Consider the following 20,005-nt stretch of genomic DNA (forward strand, 5'->3'; position numbering starts at 1 on the left):
GTCACAACCCAGACAGAGTGAAATACATCTGAGAGAGCCATACTGAGCCTGGGGACCGAAGGCAAGAGGGACCGTGTGGACACTGGGGGAGAGGAAATGTGAAAATGGGGGCGGCATTTCAGCCACAGCGGGAAGACAAGCAGGATTTTCCAGCGGGAGGGAGAGCAGCAAGGAAGGGGGAGGGAACTGGAGGTCAGGGAGAAGACAGCCAAGGCCAGACCAAGCCCAGGGTGTGGAAATGCCTGGATGGTATTCAGAGACTGGCCTGGGGTCTCAGAAGCTTCAGGAAGAGACCGGAGAGGGTGTAGAAAAGGAGTCTGGGTCAGAGCCCAGAGCACCTCCCAGGAGCTGGAACTCAGTGCTGAGGAGAGGGTCCCTCCAGGGTTGGGGGCAGGGCAGGGACTAAGTTTCAGGAAGAATATTCCAGAAGGGCTGGAGGGGACAATCCTGGAGCAGAGGATGGGAGTAGGAGGGTGAAACCCCAGCACCAAGACGGACAGAGAGAGGCCAGTGAGCCCGACAACTAAGATCCCCCCAGTCACGCGGCCCCAGGTCCACACACACCACCGTGCTCGGCAGAGTGAGGACCGGGGCAAGGAGGGTGCGCCGGGTCCTGGGAGCGGGCCGCCCGTTATGCCACGCCAAGTGGGTCTGGACCCCACGGGCAAAGGACACAACCCCGGAAGTCACAGGCCAAGCCCCACATCACAGGACGGCACTGCCGGGCAAGAATGGGGCACGGCACCTCGGGCCCAGGGTCTGGCCTCCGTCTGGCCTTCTCCTCCTTCGGAGCACGTTCGTGGCCACGCCACTGGTGGGCAGAAATCCAACGAGCCACCCACTGGCTCTGCCTGCCCTGGCCCGGGGCACCCACTGACCCTGCCCAGACGGCGACAACTGGGCCTTTTGTCTTGTGGTCCCCATTGTGCTCAATTCTCTCGCCTGCCTGCCCCAGAGCCAAAGGAGGATTTCCAGAGGGATCTCTCAATGGGCTGGCGTTATAACATCCTGTCGGCGGGACCTGCTGTTCGTGGCCCGGCCCTGAAAGGCCACAAAGGGGTAGGGTCAACGACCCCTTGGAAATGGCCCCCGATCGGAGTAGCTCTTCTAAACCCAGCAATCTCCGGGCTGTGCAGCGGTACTCGGGAGCTGGTCACAGACAAGGCTGCTCCGTCTCCGACTCTTAAAATCTGTGGTCCTAACCGTTACCCCATCTCGGCAAGTCCCCGCCGCCAGCCAACAAACCAGCCTGTACTTCTCTCTCCACAGGCTGTGAAGGACATCTGAGCGCACCCGGTTTCCCTGGGGGAAACTGAGGCTCACAGAGGCCATGGGACACACCGCAGATGGCAGGACCGGTGCCAGCAGAGCCGTGCACTGATGACCTCTTCCTCCACCCTACCGCACCCGACCGCCACGCTCTGCACCCAAGTGACCAGATTCGGTCTGTCACAGACGCATGTCCTCATGTTCACACACGTTCAGCCATTCCAGGCGATGCCCCTCCAGGAGGGGGTCCAGGGGCTGCTGGGGGCGGGGGGCTCGTGTGCCTCCAAAGCTGTCCCCTCCTCACCAGGAAGGCTGTGCCAGACCTGGCCCCTAGGACCACCCTGTCAGGACAGGCTGTCATGACCAAAGAAGCCAAGATGCAGCTCAGCCCCCCTTGGGAAGCTCCCCTAGCGGGGGGAGGGGAGCGGGGTCTGTGTACGCAACGGAAAGAGCAAGCAAAGATGTGTTCAAAGAACAGTCAGTGACGCGGTGAGATATTCTCAGCATCTCATGGAAAAAAGGCGAGATTACCAACTGCAGGGATATTATGTGGCAAACTGTTCTTTTAAAATGTGTGTCTCAGGGGTGCCTGGGTGGCTCAGTGGGTTAAAGCCTCTGCCTTCGGCTCAGGTCATGATCCCAAAGTCCTGGGATCGAGCCCCACATCGGGCTCTCTGCTCAGCAGGGAGCTTGCTTTCTCCTCTCTCTCTCTCTGCCTGCCTTTCTGCCTACTTGTGATCTCTGTCTGTCAAATAAATAAATAAAATCTTTAAAAAAAAAATTAAAAAAAAAAATGTGTGTCTTAGGGGTGCCTGGGTGGCTCCATCATTAAGCGTCTGCCTTCAGCTCAGGTAATCCCAAGATCCCAGGATCTTGGGATCGAGCGCCACATTGGGCTCCCTGCTGAGCAGGGAGCCTGCTTCTCCCTCTCCCTCTGCCCCTCCTCTCTCTCTCTCTGTCTCTGTGTCAAATAAATAAATAAAATCTTTAAAAAAATTAAAAATAAGAAGTGTGTCTCAGATAGAATGCTAAACAGAAAGAGGACATTAGGTAAAAGCTACAGAAACCTGAAAGAAAGGTGGATTCTCTTCCTACTAACGTTTCAGTATCAGTTCGTTCATCGCAACCAAAGTGCAACAGCCCGGCGGGAAGGTCCCGGTGGGGACGCTGGGTGCAGGCTTCAGGGAACTCCACCTATCTTCTGAAGGATTCTGTGAATCTAAAAACAGTTGCAAACAGCAAAGTTTATTTTTAAAAGAGCAAGACAACTCCATACATGTGACAAGGTCTCATGAAACTACACACTACACGCAGGGAGAGCTCCATGCCATCCGAGTTAAGATCTGCGTCTAGCCATTGTGTTGTGCCGATGTCACGGTCCGGGTTGCATCCCACGCTAAGAGGTCGCCCCTGGGGGGATGCGGGCCGAAGGGTACACGGGAGCCCTGTCTACCACTTCTGCAACCAACCTCCTGAGAGGCCATAGTGATTTCAAAATAAAAAGCTAAAGAAAGATGTGTGTAGCGCTCCCTTTGGACCCAGCATTCCCTGATCTGGGAACAGAGCAAAATGCTAACATCACTTCTCTGCAGAGGGGAGGATTACAGATGATTTTTAAATTTCAATTTTCAGACTCCCAGTGTCTTCCAAGCTCTCCACAGTGAGCAATGGATTGTTTAGGGGAGACGGCTGCTCTGCCTCTCCAGCAGTGATAAATCACGGGGTGGGGGTGGAGGGAAGCTGGAGCCTGCAGCCTGGAAGGACCAGGTGAGCGAGCAGCTGCAGGAGGGCCCCCCGCCTCCAGCATGGCAGACATCTGTTGGAGAGACACCTGGAGCCTGGAGCCTGGAGCATCCTGGCCCCCCTCCCACCCCCAGCGGGGTTCCCGTATCAGTAGACATCTGGCCTCGCGGAACCCCAGTCAGGGCATCCCTGGACCAATCAGCAGCACTACACATCTCACATCAAACCGAAGACAGAGACAATACCCAGGCATGACATGCCAGAAGGAATCTGTCATGTGGCAAAAGTAAACCCAGCTTGTCTCCAGAGCCAAGAAATCCCCAGAGCCTGAGCTCACCCGAACTCAACGTCCGCGTCCACGCACCTGCCCCCCAGCCCACGGAGAGGAGAGAAGTTGCACCAGATGCGGGAATGTCCCTGATCATCTCCTAGACACGCCCATTTCAACGGCCCGTCCTCCAGGGGAAGCAAGGAAACACACCAGTTACTGACCCTATCCCCACTGGCCGCAGCTCAGTGGCTCACAGAGGCCACCTGGGGGCTGGGGCCCAAGGTGACTGTTTCTCTAAGTTCTCTAGAACAAATGGGTCGTTGTTTGGGAAGAAGGAAAGTTATGGCCAGGAAAATGCCACTTTGGCACCCGGGGGTTTGCCTTGTCTAGGATCGCAGCAGTGGACCCACGACAAGAGCTCAGGCGTGAGGACCCTTCCTCAGGACCTGCTCAGGTGCTGGCCAGGTAGCCGAATCATCACGGGACCAGAAGGATACAATCTAGGGACAGGAGGAAAGGGCACTGGGGCATGTGATTGCCCTACTATGGTCGGTCACTCCCTTCCAAGACCTTCTTCCCGCTCATCCTCTACAAATCATGACCAGAAACAGCTTCAGTGAGTGATGTTAATGGTCAAAACTAAGTCCCATTTAAGGTCTCTGATGGAGACTGTTAATTTCCTTATGTATTAGAAAAAAAAAAATGGATTTAGTCTGATGCTGTGAGGTGGCCCTTAGGGGTTCCCAACCCAAGGGTCTGCTTCACAGGTGACAAAGTAGAGTCAGGAGTGGGGCAGTGGCGGGGGGTGGGGAGAGGAAAGGAGGGCCCATCCCCTCCGAGGGCCTCCACCAATCAGACTGCCACTCACCACTCCCTCTGAGGGTGTCCCCAGCCAAACTGGACAAGTTGTGGGCCTGGTGTGGTGGGGAGCCACTGGCCAGAAGGCACCTTGCTTGGTGGGAGGTGGTCCTGGCCGAGCAGGTGCCCCTGCATCAGAACTACCCCTCCATGTGCCCTGAGAGTCTCCCTGCCCCTGGCCCTGCCACTGCGGTGGGCTGATCCCACCTCCCCAAAAAGCTCACTCCCAGGTGCAGGACACGGCAGCGGGTGGTCATGCCAGCCTGCAGCCCCACGCCCTAGGCTGACTCAGAAATGTGTGCTACACAAATGAGCAGAGCCACAGCACACGCGAGCCAAGCCTTAGCTTCCTCGCCTGCAGGGAGGACCCAGCAAGCCCACTTCAGCACCCCTTCCATCTCCCCCCGGCCTCCTGGCTGCCCTCCCCACTCTCCTGGCCACCCTTCACTGAGCCTTCCCTGTCCACCTTGAGGCCGCCCAGGCTTCCCAGCTGCATTTGCCCATGGGGACCCTCCTTCCTGCTTCTTCCAGCGGACAGTCAGCAAACCACCAAGGGGCAAATGGGGATGAGGCTGGGGAGACAGACATCTCAGACGGATACAGGGCTCCTCCCTCCCCACAGAGCCCGCCTGCCCACCCCACCGGTACCCAGGATGCAGAAAACACCAGCCAGCATGGGAGTAAATTAGCACCTTTCAAAGTCAAACGTCCTTGGCTGGGTCAGTCCGGCGCCCAGATCGCCTCCTCCACACTCCTGGGCCTCCCTTGGACGCTCCCAAGCCTGCCATTTTCATTAGGCAAACAAGAAATCCATGAGGGTGTATTTAGCCAGAGAAAAGGGAGCCTGCGGGACTATTCAAAAGTCACCGGAGGGGCGCCTGGGTGGCTCAGTGGGTTAAAGCCTCTGCCTTCGGCCCAGGTCATGATCTCAGAGTCCTGGGATAGAGCCCCACATGGGGCTCTCTGCTCAGCAGGGAGCCTGCTTCCTCCTCTCTCTCTGCCTGCCTCTCTGCCTACTTGTAATCTCTGTCAAATAAATAAATAAAAAATCTAAAAAAAAAAAAAAAAAGTCACCGGAGGCCTGGTCTGTAGGAGGAGGAAGGAGGGATCAAGGTTGCATTGAAAAGAAGAAAATAAGAAGACTCTTCCATTTTTATTCTGCTCCTGCTGGCAATGGCTGCTGTGGCCGGCAGCCTCGGGGACGTGGCATGGGAGACCTATGGGAGGACAGGCTGGGAGAGAGAAGCCTTGGTGGGGGGAGGGTGGCAAATGATCCCTTCTGGCTGCTGCCTCCTGATTCTGGGTCAGATCATTCCCCCACCCGGGCAAGCACGTGCATGGAGAGGGCCTGAGGTTGGAAAGGCCCAGGCATCTAGAACTTCACCGACAAGTCCTTCCAGCGTCTCTGAGTCTCTGAGGACCCCGTCCAACGGCCTCATCTCACAGATGGAAAAACTGAGGCTCCGGGAAAACAGGCAGAAATCAAGGCGAAACAGAAAGAACGAGCGAGAAGTCCAGGAAGCAAAGGTTTACACGAAAACATCAGCACAACCCTCTAAAGACGGGGCGCGGCCGGGGGCGGGCACAGACCGGGTCATCCAAACCTGCCAGACGACGGGCCTCCTGGACACGGACGGTGTCCCCCGGCCAACACCGTCCGTGTCCAGGAAGCCCAGTGAGCTAGCTGAAGGGAAGAGACCTGTACACCTCCCCCTCTGCATGTGGGACCTGAGGGGACTCTCCTGATGGTGGGCAGGCGGGGAGGAAAGGCTGCGGGGAGGGAGCTCCGGAACCCTCCTATGGCGGTTGCTGGCCTTTCCCGGGCCACGGAGCACCAGAAGTCCAGTCAGAGCTGGGCGGTGATGTCCTGGGAAAAACGCACAACTCCACAGTCGGTGACTGCACCGGCTGACAGGTGCACACGGAGGGGAGGGCAAAGCTGCCCGAAGGCCACTGGGGTCTGCTGAGGGGCCAGAATGAGGCTCTGAGCTGGCCCAGGCATCTCCCTCCTAAAATAAAGCCCCAGGTCAGGGGGTTCCAGGGCCCCCGCTTGTGCCAAAGAGCTGCAGGACAGGAGGGCAGAGCCAGGGGGCTGGCTGCTGCCTTTGCTCTCCCGGGGACTGCACCAAAAACAAGGGGTCTTTTCATAGGCGTTTCCCAGGGCGTGTCATTGGCACCACACACTGGGGAGCGGATCACGTTGCCCATGGCCAGGCCCTCCTGCACAGGAGCAAGGGCTTAACTCCAAAGACCGGGATTAAGGACTCTGCAGGGGGAAGGCGAGATGAAAGCAGCCCTTGGGGTGGGGACCTGGGTGGTGGGAGGGCCAGGAGCATCCCCAGGGTGTCCTGATCACACTCTCTGCCCCTGGTGGGCAGGAGGGATTCTGAGGCTGGGCAGCAGAGTGAGGAAGGGAGCAGCAGCAGGAGAATGCCTCCCCCCAACCCCCACCCCCACCCCCGCTTGTAGGGGGAACCTCCAAGGCAGGACAACGTCAAGGGTCCTCCACCCACCATAACTCCTCCCACCACAGACACTGTCCAAATTACCACAGTAAGATAAGGGCTCTCCCCTGACCTTCCGGGCCCCCAAGGTCATCGAAGCCAGAACATCAGCCCCTTTTCCCAGGACCTGGCAGGGGAGAGGGCAGAGAGCTCCATTCCGCTGTGATCTCACAGATATCCCCTTGACCACACACACACACACACACACACACCCACAGCGGGCTCAGTGGCTAGGACACAGGAGGCACAGCAAGCCAGGGGGCCACGCCCAGAGCCCCAGGTGTGGCGCGCACAGTCACATCTGCCAGAGACTGGCTGCAGGAAGGGCCCACAGCTGGACACAGGAAGCCAAGTTGAGGCGGCCAGGCCACCCACTACCTGGCAGTGTCACAGCCTGGGGGGATCTGGAAGGGCAGGAGGGGAGGGAGCCTGGGTGGCTCTGCTGGGTGAGCGCGAGCGTCTGAGTCTGACTCTTGATTTCAGCTCAGGTCAAGCAAGATCTCTGGGCTCTGCACTGAGCCTGCTTGAGAGCCTCTCTCTCCCTCTGCCTCTCCCCCTGCTCACACTCGAAGTAACGAAATAAAAAAATAAATAAAAATCTTAAATTAAACAAAAGGAGGGGAGCCATGCTCAAATTTGGTAGCCCCTGGGCCAGGGTGGGTGTGCAGCCCCTCCAGAACGCTTCCACTTGGGGGCTGGGGGGGAGCACAGGCTGGCCTGGGTACATTCCCCTGCCCGCCCCACCCCACCCCACTCTACTGCTTTAAAAAGTAATTTTCTTTTTCTTTTTCTTTGTTTTCTGATTCTGCAGGCCTCTTGGCCTGGTTTGGAGGATCAGGAGCTGGTGGCTGGGCTCAGAGCCTCCTGGAGGGCAGGTAGCCACTCTGGACTTGGGTTTCCCTGCATACACGTGGACCCCCACACAAGGCCACCAGCGGAGGTGGCATCTGTGGCTACAGGGGCTCAAGGCTTCCGAGTGGACAAGAGCACCCCATGCACCCCATGACTGTCCGCCTCCAGAGGCTAACCCAAGCCTCAAAGAAAGCTTGGAATTTGGGGGGTGGTGGGCGGGTGGGGAGATCAGCCCTAAGAGTCTGCTGTATGCCTGAAGCCCACAGGAGGGGACAAGAGGAACGCCTGACCCCATGCTCAGGCATCAGAGCTTCCTTCTGTGGACAAGCAGACGTCGCATGACCCAGCAAGGAGTTATCTGGATCAGCACTGCCCAACAGAACTCTCCGGAATGATGGGAATATTCCGTTTGTGCTTTGTCAGCAGGTGCAAAGCACGTGCAAGGGGCCAGTGTGACTCAGAAAGTGAAACTTTCCGTTTTACTTGATCTTAATTAAATGGAACTGAAGCAGCCACTTGTGGCTCGTGGACGGCCTAAGCCGGGAAACCTTGAAGCAGGGCGGCCACCAGTGAGGGAGAGGATATGGGCACACAGGTGGGAGAGGAAGGGACACAAATCCAAAGAGCAGCATCGACAGGATGGTGACCAGTCGGCCACTGGAAGCCTGGGCTCAAGGTCGGCAGCAACAAGTGAGAGAGACGGAGCGCTCAGGGCAGGAGCGGTCAGAGAAGGAGCCAGAAGCTCATCAGAGAAGACAAGTAACCAGCACACTGCCTGGTCCTAGAAGACAAGCCCAGAGTGGGCATCAAACACCACCAGAGGCCAGGACAAAAGGCCACTGGACTTCTCCCAGGCCGGGCCTGCCCAGCAGCAGCAGCAGCAGGGGAAGGAGGCAGGTCGGCCCGGGAATGGGGGAGGGGGGCAGGAGGACAGAAGGGACAGGATTTTGTTTACTGCTTTGGACGAGGAAACATGAGCCTGTTTGCAGGGGAAGAAGCACAAGAGGAAGGAGACAATGGTGTTGGGAGGTCCCACAGGAGGGGCTGGGGAAGGAGGGAGAGGGGAGGGTGCCCTCCTGGCCAGCCAGGACAGAAGGCACTGAGCAAGGGAGAAACTCGCCGCTTCATTTTTGGTCCAGGTATAAAAGTGGTGTGTGTGTATTCCAGAAAACACAGAAAAAGGGCAGGCCGGGAGCTTCCCATTGTCCCACCAGCTCCGAGGGACGCTGGGCAGCAGGGAAATGGAGACTTCTGGAGCCCTGGCTCAGGCAGCGTGGCCGGAACCCATCACAAAGGGCCACTCCCAGAGCGGGCTCATTAGGCAGAGGACAGGACAGGCGGACACATTCAGAGCCCGCACACAATTGGGCTCTTGTGGGGGGTGGGGGGCGGGTGCTCGGGGAGCTTCTGATTCCAAGACAAGAGTGTGCCTCCTTACCGCCTTACAACCTGGGAGACGGGAGACAGAAAGACTGATTTGGGGAGACAAAGAGACGCTTCCCCTGACAGTAGATGGGCTATTTTTGGAAATGGGTCGACTCTTCTCAGTAGCTGCTGTCTCGGTGCCACGGGCCTTGCCTGCATCTGTCCCCTCGAATGCAGCCTGAAAAGGCCCCCACCCTGTCTGGGGTGGGCCAGCACCCCGCAGTGGGGGTGGGGAAAGCGGCGCCTGGCAGTGTGACAGTGGCCAGGGGGTGGAGGTGGGGAGCAAGCCATGGGGGGATCCAGGGCCGGGCTAGGTACTCAGGGAACGCTCATCCCCATTCAGTCCCTGCTTTCCACTCCCGCCAGGCCACGCAGCCAAGGTTAGCGAGGGGAAACACAAACAGGCCCCTTTCTCCCCTACTGCTAATAGGACCTGACACCAGCCTCAGTCCCACCGGCTGGGCTCTTCGATGCCGCAGCATGGGGCGGCGTCCACCTCCCGCCCACCTGCTGATGGGCGACCTCAAGCTTGGGTGGCCCCAGCAGGCCCAGTGGCTTTTCTCCCAAGCTTCCCATGGCGGCTCCCACCATGGCTCCCACTGTGGCTCCAGGGCTCCAGCTGCCCAGCAGAACCCCCAGGAAGCTTCTGCAGCCACTGAAGCCTCCAGAACCAGTGGGGCCCATCCCTGGGGGTGCCCGTCCAGGCACTGGCATCGTCCAAAGTTCCTCGAGTGATACCTAATATGCAGCCACGGTTAGGAACCACTGGTAAAAGCAAGCGTAGAGTTGGTAGTAATTGTTTGGAGAAAGAGGCAAGGGGGAGCAGGCAACCCCCGCCCTCAGGGGGGAGGCCTGAGTTGCTTTTTTTTTTTTCCTAAAGGAACTGCAGGCCATTTGGCACCAAATGGAGCAAATGGGAAAAAGGGGGTGGGGGGCAGGTGGCCCAAGTGGGTTGACCACTGTCGGTATAAAGCAACAAGAGAAGGGGCGCCTGGTGGCTCCGCTGGCTAGGCATCCACCTTCGGCTCAGGTCATGGTCCCAGGGTCCTGGGATTGAGCCCCACATCGGGCTCTCTGCTCGGCAGGGAGTCTGCTTCTCCCTCTGCCCTTCACCCTGCTCCTGCTCTCTCTCTCAAATAAATAAATAAAATCTTTAAAAAAAGAAAGAAAGAAAGAAAGAAAGAAAGAAAGAAAGCAACAAGAAGGAGCACCACACGCAGTGCCTTCCACCCGCCCTGACCCTCTCCCCAGTGTACACCGAGCGCCTACTGCATGCCAGGAAGACGTCCCTGAGAAGCTTGCGAACCAGGCAGAGACAGGACTGCACATAGGGGAACCTCAAGTCCAAGACAGGCGGCTCTGTCCTGGGGAGACCCCACACCAGGCACCGGAACCCCACATACTCTCCAAGTGCCAAACCTGTTACTTAGTCCCATAAGAGCAGATCAGATGGCAGAGGCAGGTAATTCCATCAGCCCTTCATGAGGACAGACTGGCCAGGCAGGAGCCTGAGCCAGCGCTGGACGGGTCACCTCCATCACCCCAGAAGCAAAACTGGAAGGCCTGGCCCAAGCTGAGGACCAACCGCTGGGCAAGACACAAAGCCACAGATATGACTGATGACCACGAAGAGGCAGGAGGGCAGGGCGGGAGGCTCCTTCCTCGTGGCTCTGTGCATTGTAGAAACTCGGAGTCAAGGGGCCAGAGAAGGCTAGGGTCTCTGGCCGCCTCGGCACAGCCCACCCAAGCTCCCCAGCTTAAGGATGAGAAAGTGAGGGCCTGGAGGGAGGAGGGCACTTGTACGCAGTGGGGTCGGGAGTGCGCTGAAGCCACTGGCTCTACCTGTGTTGTCCGACGCACAGAACAGCACCAGGCGGCACGCTGTGTCCTCAAACCCCTAGATGTGGGGAGTGTGTCAGCTGACGGGGCCAGTGTCAGGCCCAACAGGTAGCCCAGGGACCCTGGGGAGTAAAGGAGGGTCTGTTTCCCTTCCTTCTGGCTGCCCCATCAACCGGGGGCCTGTGCCCTTGGCCATTTGCCATTTGTTATTTCCTGGATTCAAAAACAAGCATCTTCCCTCCAGTTACAATGTGGGGCGCCTCTCTCCATGCAGCCCTTACTGTGGGGTCTTCCCCTCCCAGCAGGAGCTGCTGTGAAGCACGCAGGGCATCTGTGACTGATGGTATCTCGGGGCGGAGGAAATGCCGTGCCTGGGAAAGCCGGAAACTCCTGAGCCAACTGACCGGAGTCGTAAGGCACCAGGGGGAGCTGGAAGGGAAGAGGACCCGCCCCGGGCTTGGCCCCTCGGGAGCTGGAGCCCTCCCTGGCCGCCCTGCCAGGGGCCTCCGTCTATCATCTACCTCTGAGCTTGTGTGCCCACAGCCCTGGTCCTCTTGACTCACAGCCTCGGCACAGAGGGGCAGCTTCCAAAAAACGTCTTTTGATGGGCACCAGACGTGCCTGGAGCGGTGCTGGGCACTTCCTGGCTCCCACGGCAGGGACAAGTCCTGCTGGGCCCCACTGAGATCACAGCTTTGCCGAAGAAAAGGCTCAGAGCACTGAGAAAAGTCCCACTAGGTCACGTGGGGTATGGGGTTGGGGTGGGGCGTGGAAGTCCAGTCTGCAAGAGTCTGGAACCTTCCCGGCCACACGTGCCCAGGTGGCCCTCTTGGCCCGTGTGATTATTCGTCATGCCCCTTCCGCTCCCTCTTCGGGGTGCTTAGAGCTCAGCTCAGACAGGTTGGCTAAAATCAGGAGCTGAGATGAACCTCAAAGGCACAGGAGGTTTGTGCAGGCAGAACAGACCCGGGGAGAGGCCGGGCACAGCAGAAGGAACAGCTGGGGGCCCCCAGGCACGAGGCAGGCCTTTGGCTGGCACATCTGGTTCAGTGCGGAATGCAGGACTGGGGGCTGCGTGGTGGACAGGCCCGGCCAGGTGGGATCTGTGAAGCCCCTCCCACTGCACCTGCACACACACCCCCCAAGTCCCTGGTAGGGCTTCTCCTCAGGCTCTAGGCAATTCCAGCTGCAACCTCTTCTGATGGGCCTTCCCTAGGGGATCCAGAGTTCTCTGCTAGCGGTCCGCTCACAAACCTTCACACAGCAACATCCCCTCCCTTCCCCCCCCCACTTCCCACTTAACGAATATACCTCTGTTTAAACATCACACACCGGGTGAGCCCAAGAACACTTAGAGGAGAGACAATAACGGTCCTGAGCTTTCTGCCCTGCTCCCTGGAGAGGTGGAGACCATCACTTGAACAAGTGACTTGTTCCAAAACAGGAATCCCCCACTGAGTAGCCCAGCTCCAAATCTGCTCCAGAACCCTGCGGGGGCAGGGGACGGTGGCAGGGGAATGTGTGGCCGTGACAGGTTCTAGGTGCTTGCTAGGAATGGGACCATTCCTGACTTTTCAGGATCGAAGGAGCAGCACGTCCCTTCAGCAGGCAAGCTTGTTCCTGTCACCAAACCTCTGGGGACGCCACCTAGGTTGCCTTGTCATCCTGCTCCGGGAAGGTGGAACTGCCTAGTTCTCAGCTGGGAAATCCCAGAGTCATTCCCTGCCTGGATCTCAGGCGCGCAGGTTGTAGGCGGGGACAGAGAGTGGCAGCAGGTGTGAGCCGATGTGGACAGAGGCTGCAGCCAGACAGTGAAAGCCCCTAGCAGTGCAGGACGGCCTGAGCCCAGAGCTCAGAAGTCACGAGGAGGCCAACAGGGGCTGCGGACACAGCTTCGCCACCTCACTGGATCTGAGAACCTGCAGAGAAGGTTCTGTCGCATGGCCAGGACCACCATGCCCATCGGGAGCCCCAAGCTTCCGGCCCTGCAGCTCCCGGCTGGGCCTCACCCTCACAGCCAGGGACGAATGCTCCTGACGGGGCCACTCCCCAAGCCAGGCCACATGAATCACTGTGTGCGTGGCGCCCACGGCTCAGACAGAGTAACCTCAATAAACGCGCGCTGATGCGGCCCTTCCGGCTTGAAGGGCAAACTCCAAAAACCCGGCCACCCGCCGCCTCCTGCCGCTCCCCGCCCTCCACTTGCACCACCGCCTGCCAGAGCAGTCGGTGCTGTCCCAACGCCACGGACGCGAAAAGCCCTCCCTTCCCCAGCTGCCCGGGCTGCTGCTCCCTCCAGAGCCCACGTGGTCCTCCTGGACCCCTCTTCTTGACGGTCCCTGAAGGACGGTCTCTGCCACTCCAGGGCTCCCCACCCCCGCCAGGGGATGGACACAACCCCTGGGCTGACAGCCTGCTCCCTGGTCCCAAGGCTTTCCTTCTCAGGGCTCCACAGTTCTTCCCAGTTCTTTCTGTTCACAGGTCCAGGCCCGGGGCCACCCCAGCTCCCCGCACGGCATGAGAACACCTCACAGGCCTGGAGCCCTCAGCAACGGTGGTCAGACCCTCGTGCAGACCTTCCTCTGCCTTATTCCTGCTGAAACGCTGTATCCCTTCTGGTCAACTAGACACGGGCTCACCTGGCTCTGACAAAGGGCAGGCACAGGCTGCCCTCACAAGCATGTGACAGGAGGCCAATCTGCAGGGCGTCCAGGTGACACTGGTGACATCCTTAGGACAGGTGCAGAAACTGAGGCTTACAGGTTCAGTTTGCTGCCACACCCACCCAACAGGTGAATGGTCAGGTTCACCACACCCCCCACACCCCCACACCCAGTTCTCCAGCTGGGGGGAGGAGGACTGGCCTGTGGGAGACAGTCCCCACTTCCCTCCCTCAACCTAAAGGCCGGTAATAATCTCCCACTTTGTGCAGAGGAGAAAAGAGAGGCCCACAAAGGTTCTGGAACTCCCCAGAGGTCTCAGGCTTCCAATTCTCTGTGCTGAGGACATCGACAAGCATGGGGTAGAAAATCCCCATGGATGGAAAACACAGATTATATGCAGCAGAGAATTTCCTTATAATCATGCTGTTCTGGGGACAAGGTTATAAACCAAGTTGTGCCCCAAGAGCTCAGAGGCCAGGCCGTGGTGAAGTGTTGGGTGGAGGCGCCATGGAGGAGGGAAGCCAGCCTGGGCAGAAGTGAGGGAATGAAAATACCAGAAGGAAGGACTCCCTGTGAACAGAAGCCTGCCCGGAGCCCACGTTCCCTGTTTTACAGATGAGCCACACTGGCTCAAGCCAGAACACGAGAACGCAGGAATGAGGCACAGGTCTGGCTTCCCCAGGAGAGAAGCCATACCCTAGCTACACAGGTCCAGCCTCTGGAGCCCCCAAAACCCCCAACCGTCCCATGCCCATGTGCAGGTCACCGGGGCCCTGCCAAGGACCAAGCTCTGGGAGGCCTTCTGCTGCTGATGGGGCTTCCCCGGGAGTCTCCCCAAACCCAACAGACCCAGACTATCCCCGCCCGGAGGGGCAGCAGGCCCAGGGTGGCAGGCCCAGACTCCGACACAGAGCCCAGGTCCCCCATGCAGTCCCACAGGACCCAGAGCAAGTCACTGCTCTCTCCAAGCCTTGGTTTCCCCATCTACAATATGGGACCATTTAGGAGCTCTGACCATAATGGAGCGGGGACTGGGAGACTCTGTCTGATAAACTGTGAAGTGCTGGGGACGTCCTGGCCCTCCCCAGGCTGAAGAGCCAGAGAGTCCCTCCAGGCCTGTCTTCCTTTTGTGATGGCCCTGGGGGTCCAACACCCCAAGGGCCCGGATGGAAGGTCAGGGTCAGGTTGGGGAGAGAGGGGGAAAGGCTTATCTAAACCACCCCCATTGTCTTCGCTGACCTTTGCTCCCAAGCCTGAATGGGTTTAGGAAAAGCCGTCTTATTAGTGATCCTGCCTGTGGGGTGCTGAGCTGGGAGGCCCCTAATAAAAGGGCCAGCATTCAGGGCCAGCATGCCGACTCACGCTGTCTTTTTTAAAGGTCCAGACCACCCTCGCTCCATCCTCCCTTTAAACCAACAAAAACACAAGCAGGAGGACAAAACCGTCTTATTTTGAGAAGCTCAAATTTTTAATCCAAACTTTTTAAAAGTAAACAGGGCCCGTGCAAAGGCTTGCTGGAGGTCCTAGTTTCTCTGGGTTAGCTAAAGGGGACGGGGCCATAGCGATGGGGGGAGGACAGGATGCAGACACAGGGACTTGGGGGGGTGGAGGAGGGGCAGGAGAGACCTTGTTGAAAATGCTTTTGTTTGAAAACTGGCAGTTCAAGGGGGCAAACCTGACTTTCAAGAGTTTGGGGTTGGTCTGCCTCAGTTTGCCCCACTGGGACCACAGCAAAGAGCCCTCTAATCCAGACTTGGGTCAGCTCAGCCCAGAGCTTGGTCAAAAACAAGGGAGGGGGAGGTCATTTGCATATGCATGCTCCCTGGCCAGGCCCAGCCCAGCCCAGGACTGCCCGGAATACAGATGGGCCCCCTCCCACCGCAGCCTCAGGGACCTCCCCTCCCATCCCCACCCCCCTCCCTCCTTACCCTCCTCCCCAACCCGGGGCTGCAGGCACACCCCACCGATTCCAAGAGGACTAGCAGGCCACAGGCCCCCGGCTCGTCAGCAGGTGCTGTGGTCCCAAACACTCAGGCGAGCTGTCTGAACAGCAGAGTTCTGAACACAACACCAAAGTCTGCCTGGCAAGCCCCCAAAGTGGTCCCTCTGGCTTTTTCACAAGGAGCCTGGGAAGAAACAAGCATGACGAAAATTCTGACAACTACTGAGACTTACTGCGTGCAGACCCTGACTGCCCTTGGCCGCGGTGGCTGAAGGGGGCAACTCCGGGTTTGGCCCCACTTTGCAGAAGAGCAGGCGGAGGCCCAGAGAAGAAACCTGTCCCCAGAGAAAAGCAGGAGGTGGATTCCCATGCAAGATGGTGTGACCTCTCCGAGTGACAGGGTTATCAAGCATCTGCTCAGTGGTCACCGATAAGGAAGTGACATTTCCCAGAATGGGTGAACCAGAGCAAACCTGGGTCAGGAACCGAGAATAGGGAGTCACCAGTGCTGTCTGCTGACTAAGAGTGTTGGACAGTGACAGAGGCCAGAGATGCAAGGCAGCTGTCAGCCTGAGCCATATAAGAACGCCCCCAACTCCCAGCAGCCCCACCCTGGGGGACCCCCCCACACCCCCAGCCTCCCACTGGCAACCCCACCCAGGCAATGGGGAGCAGAGACACTGCCAGTCTCCACGGTTTCCCCAGGCAAGGCTCAGAACCTTCCTTAGCCTCGGTCTGAAAATGGGAATACTACCTCCAAGGTTCCTGGGAGGACGAACTGAGACCAGCTGGGGGGAGAGGGGGCAGACAGACGCCCAGCATCTGACCCCACTTTCTCCACCACCCAGACTGAGGTGCATTATCTTTCCTACTTCCAACTCCCTCCTCCCTCTACTCAAAACTACCTAAAAGGCATTTTTAAGAGAAGGGCCTCTCCTTGTTTCTGGCCATCCTGTTCCCATTGCTGGGAGACTTGCTCAAGGCCAAGCACAACTTGAAGAGACCACACTAAACACCAAGCCGCCTGTAACTGAAATTGGTGATAACAGGGCTCTTGCCCAACACCAAGCTTGACCCCCACTAGACCAGTGGCAGGCCTGTTCCGAGTGAGCACGGGACCCAGGGGGCTATGGGGAGGCCATGGCCTCTGCAGGAAAACTGGACACCTCAAGTCCCAGCCACCCCCTGGTCCCCTGCCCCGGCACCATCCCCTGCTGTGGCCCAACACTGAGCCACACAGGGGCCACGTCTCTGTGTCCCAAGCAAGAAAGAAGTTCCCTGCAAAGACACTGCGACGCTGGGCACTCCAGAACTGTGCCAACAGCTACTCGCGGCAGGTGTCACTGATGACGCAGCCGAAAACTAGCAACATTTCCTAGCCAAGGACTGCAGCAATCCCTCCTGGCACTTGGGAAGAAACTGAGGCCCAGAACCGGGCCCCTCATGAGGCCCCCAAGAAGGCGAGGCCAGAGGGGCTGGGACTGGGACCCCTGACTCCCCAGCCCTAGAAACCACCACAAATGAAACCACCAAACTCTGAGCTGCTTCCTCTGGCCTCCAGCTGTCTGTGGTGGGAGGTGGGGTCGGATACAGAGTTACAATGGGAAACCCGAGTGCGAGTGGTAGATTGCTAATCGGGTAACAAAATATCCCTCTCAACCCAGTCCTGCTCTGAACTCAGAGGCTGTGAAGGTAAATAAAGGAAAATTTGAAGGAGAAATTGCGGGCTGGCGGAGCACCCCACCTGCATGGGTCCTGTTCCCACCCCAACACCCCACATAGGCCACTCAGCCACCAAACCAGAGAGACAGAGTCCCTCCTCTGCTCAGGCGTCACTCTGGGGAAGAACAGTCATTTAAAGCCTAGACACATTTTTCTCTGAACCAGGAAAGCCTTTAAAGTGAACCAGAAAGGGCTGTTTAATCTCCACCTTCAGGCAAATAGCTCAGGGAGTAGCAACTGCCACTAGAACTGGGAGCCAAGCCACCAAAAATGTGGAAGAACAGGGAGGTAGGTGGAGGCACGAGTGGCAGGAGAGCCACAGCTCGGGGGCTGGGAATGGCAGCGGAGGTTCTGCTCTATAAACCCAAGCTGGGGCCCCATAGGTCACATGGGCGTGGAAGACACTAGCCAAGCTTTCCTGAGGCCAAAGGTCCTCCACCCACACCCAGGCCACCTACCACCACCACACTTCCTCTAAGACGACCAACAGTTTACAGGTTCCTTGGGAGAATTTTTATCTCCCCCTCAAATCCACAAGGCAGGGATCAACTCCACTCTACAGATCAAGGAAACTGAGGCAGGCAGAGGAGAAAAGCCAGGACCCATTCCAAGCACATATTCCTCTGGAAAGTCTTTGAGCCTCGGCTGAGAAAGGTCCGTACACCCTGAGAAGTTCCAGACTGATAACAAACTAGAGGCTCCTGGCCGCGTTCCTCTGGCCGGGCTGCCTGGCAGTCTCAGCCCGCAGGCGGCACAGAGAATCGCAGGTGGAATTCCAGCCCCCCACACGCACGGACGCTGCCCAGGTTTGGGGTTGCCTGTTGCTCCAATAAGAGGGAAATTCACTCAAAGGGCCTTGCTTCCCCCGCCGCCACGCACCTCCCCTGCAACAACTGTCCACTCCTGGACCAGGATTTCCAGGTTGGGATGAGGCTCCCCAGCCGGCCTTGCAGTGTCGACACGAATGCTGATAATTCCACAGGAGAGAAACTTTTCTGGGGTCCAGTGGGTCCCCAGCCCGGCTGCGGACTTGGAGCTGGGCAGGGTCACGCCTCCATCACTTGACCAGAAAAACGTCACCCAAAACCCCACTGCGGGTGGGCGCGGGATCCCCCAGCCCTTGGGTCTGGATGCCAGCTGGAGGAGGGGTCTGGAGTGGCGACCGCCCCGGGGGAAGGGGCCGTGGGCCTGCGACCCGCGCTCCCGGACCCGAGCCGTCCTTACCGTGCAGGCCGTTGGGGATGCTTCGGTGGTGCGGTGGCGCCGACAGGTCGTCCAGGGATCTGCGCGTGGCTACTGCCTTGCCGTCGGAGGCCTTGTGCGGCCCCGGGGGCAGCAGCGGGGGCGGGATGTGGTGGTGGTGGTCCGGGCTGCCTCCGCTACCCGCGCTCGACGTGCTGCTGCCGTCGCCCACGTCGCGGGCCCCCGCGCCCGCCGCGCCGCCCGCCAGCGGCCCGCTCAGGCTGGCCTGGCTGTCGATGGAGCTGCGGGAGCCCGCGCCGCCGCCGCCGCCCGCGCCGCCCCCACCCCCCGCCAGCGCTGCGCGCTCCTCGTCCAGCATCAGCACCAGCTCCTTGAGCTCCAGGTTCTCACGCAGCAGGGCCTCCTGGCGCGCCTCGAGCTCGCGCAGTTTCTGCTGCGATCGGGCCACCTCGTGCCACACCGCGCCGGCCGCGTGGCGCCCGAAGCGCTGCCACTCGCGCGCCAGCTTGCGCCCCTTCTGCCGGTCGTCGTCGAGGAAGCAGCAGAGCTCGCGTAGCTCCTGGTTGTCGTCCTGCAGCCGCTGGTTCACGTCCTTGAGGCCGCGGATCTCCAGCAGGTGCTGCTGCAGCCGCCGGTTCACGTCGCGCATCAGGCCGCCGTGCTCCAGCATGAGGCCCACCTTCTCGCCCTCTGCGCGCCGCAGCCGCCGCGCCAGCTCCTCCTTGCTCCAGCGCAGCAGCTCCTCGTCCGGCACCTGGCTCAGCTCCTCCGACGCCGCCGCCGCCGCCGCCGCCGGGGGCTTCGCCATGGCGGGGCCGTCACCGCGGCATCGCCCGCGCCCTCGCCCGGCCGGCGCTCCCCGCGCCGGGGCGGCGCTGGGCCGGTGCGCTCACGGGCAGGGGGTGGCCGGGGGCGCGAGCGGGCCGCCCCGCGCCTCCTCGCGCGCCCTCACGCAGCGTCCGCCCGGGGCCGCCCGGGAACCGCGGGTCTCGGGACTCGGCGAGCTGGGACCGCTGCTGCGTCTGCGGCCGCCGTGCCGGGCGCTCTCCGGGTTCGGGCGAAGCAGGCGGAGGCCCGCCCCCGGCCCAGCTCCCGGAGCCCCGGCCGCCCCGCCCACTCCGGGCGGGGAGGGGGCGGGGCGCCTCGGCAGGCTCCGCCTCCGGGGGGAGCGAGGGGACGGGCAGAGGCGCGGCCGGCCCCCGACGTCCCCCAGCGCCGTGCGCCCGCCCGCCCGGCGCCCTGCCAGAGGCGCATTCGAGCCTCGGTCCCGCCCCCCCGCCCATCCGATTGGGCCTCTTCGGGGGTGTGTGGGAGGGGCGGGGCGCACGCGGGGGACGCCGAGGAGATGGTACAGTCCAGCCACCCGGCTTCCAACCCCCCTCCGGGCGGTTCAAGTTTCTGCGCCCGGAGGACGCGGCCTTGGCCAATCCCTGGGCTACAGGGCGCTTTTAAAATGCAGGTACGGCTGCGGGGAGGGGGACGGTGGGAAAGGTAGGGCAGGGCTTTCCTTAAAGGAGACGCGCGGAAATGGACGCCGAGCCCCCTCCCAGGCCTGCGTCCCCCGCGCACCCTCCTCCGCCCCAAATAAACAAATACCCGGGAGCCGAAGGACAGCACCGCTTCTCCCTCCCGGGGGCACCGGAGCCCGGCGTAGTGAGAGATACGACGAACAATGGGACTCTGACTCGGGGGTCGCTGTCCCCGGAGGCAGGGC

General features: G+C 59.8%; 1 protein-coding gene across 17 annotated transcripts in view; it reads right to left on the minus strand.

The window, feature by feature from the left end:
* The window catches only part of CCDC85C (coiled-coil domain containing 85C), a 74,560-nt gene extending 55,223 nt beyond the window's left edge, over positions 1-19,337 (minus strand). For 9 of the 17 annotated variants that reach the window (XM_047736752.1, XM_047736751.1, XM_047736750.1 and 6 more), the window contains exon 1: positions 18,313-19,337. In XM_047736752.1, the coding sequence (XP_047592708.1) occupies positions 18,313-19,099 (787 nt within the window). In that variant the 5' untranslated portion in view covers positions 19,100-19,337. The remainder of the gene's footprint in view (positions 1-18,312) is intronic. The other 8 variants (XM_047736759.1, XM_047736756.1, XM_047736754.1 and 5 more) reach the window with 3 other exon arrangements.
* Positions 19,338-20,005: the final 668 nt, after the last annotated feature.

Source organism: Lutra lutra, chromosome 7 (genome assembly GCF_902655055.1).
Source record: "Lutra lutra chromosome 7, mLutLut1.2, whole genome shotgun sequence".
Taxonomy (NCBI): Eukaryota; Metazoa; Chordata; class Mammalia; order Carnivora; family Mustelidae; genus Lutra; species Lutra lutra.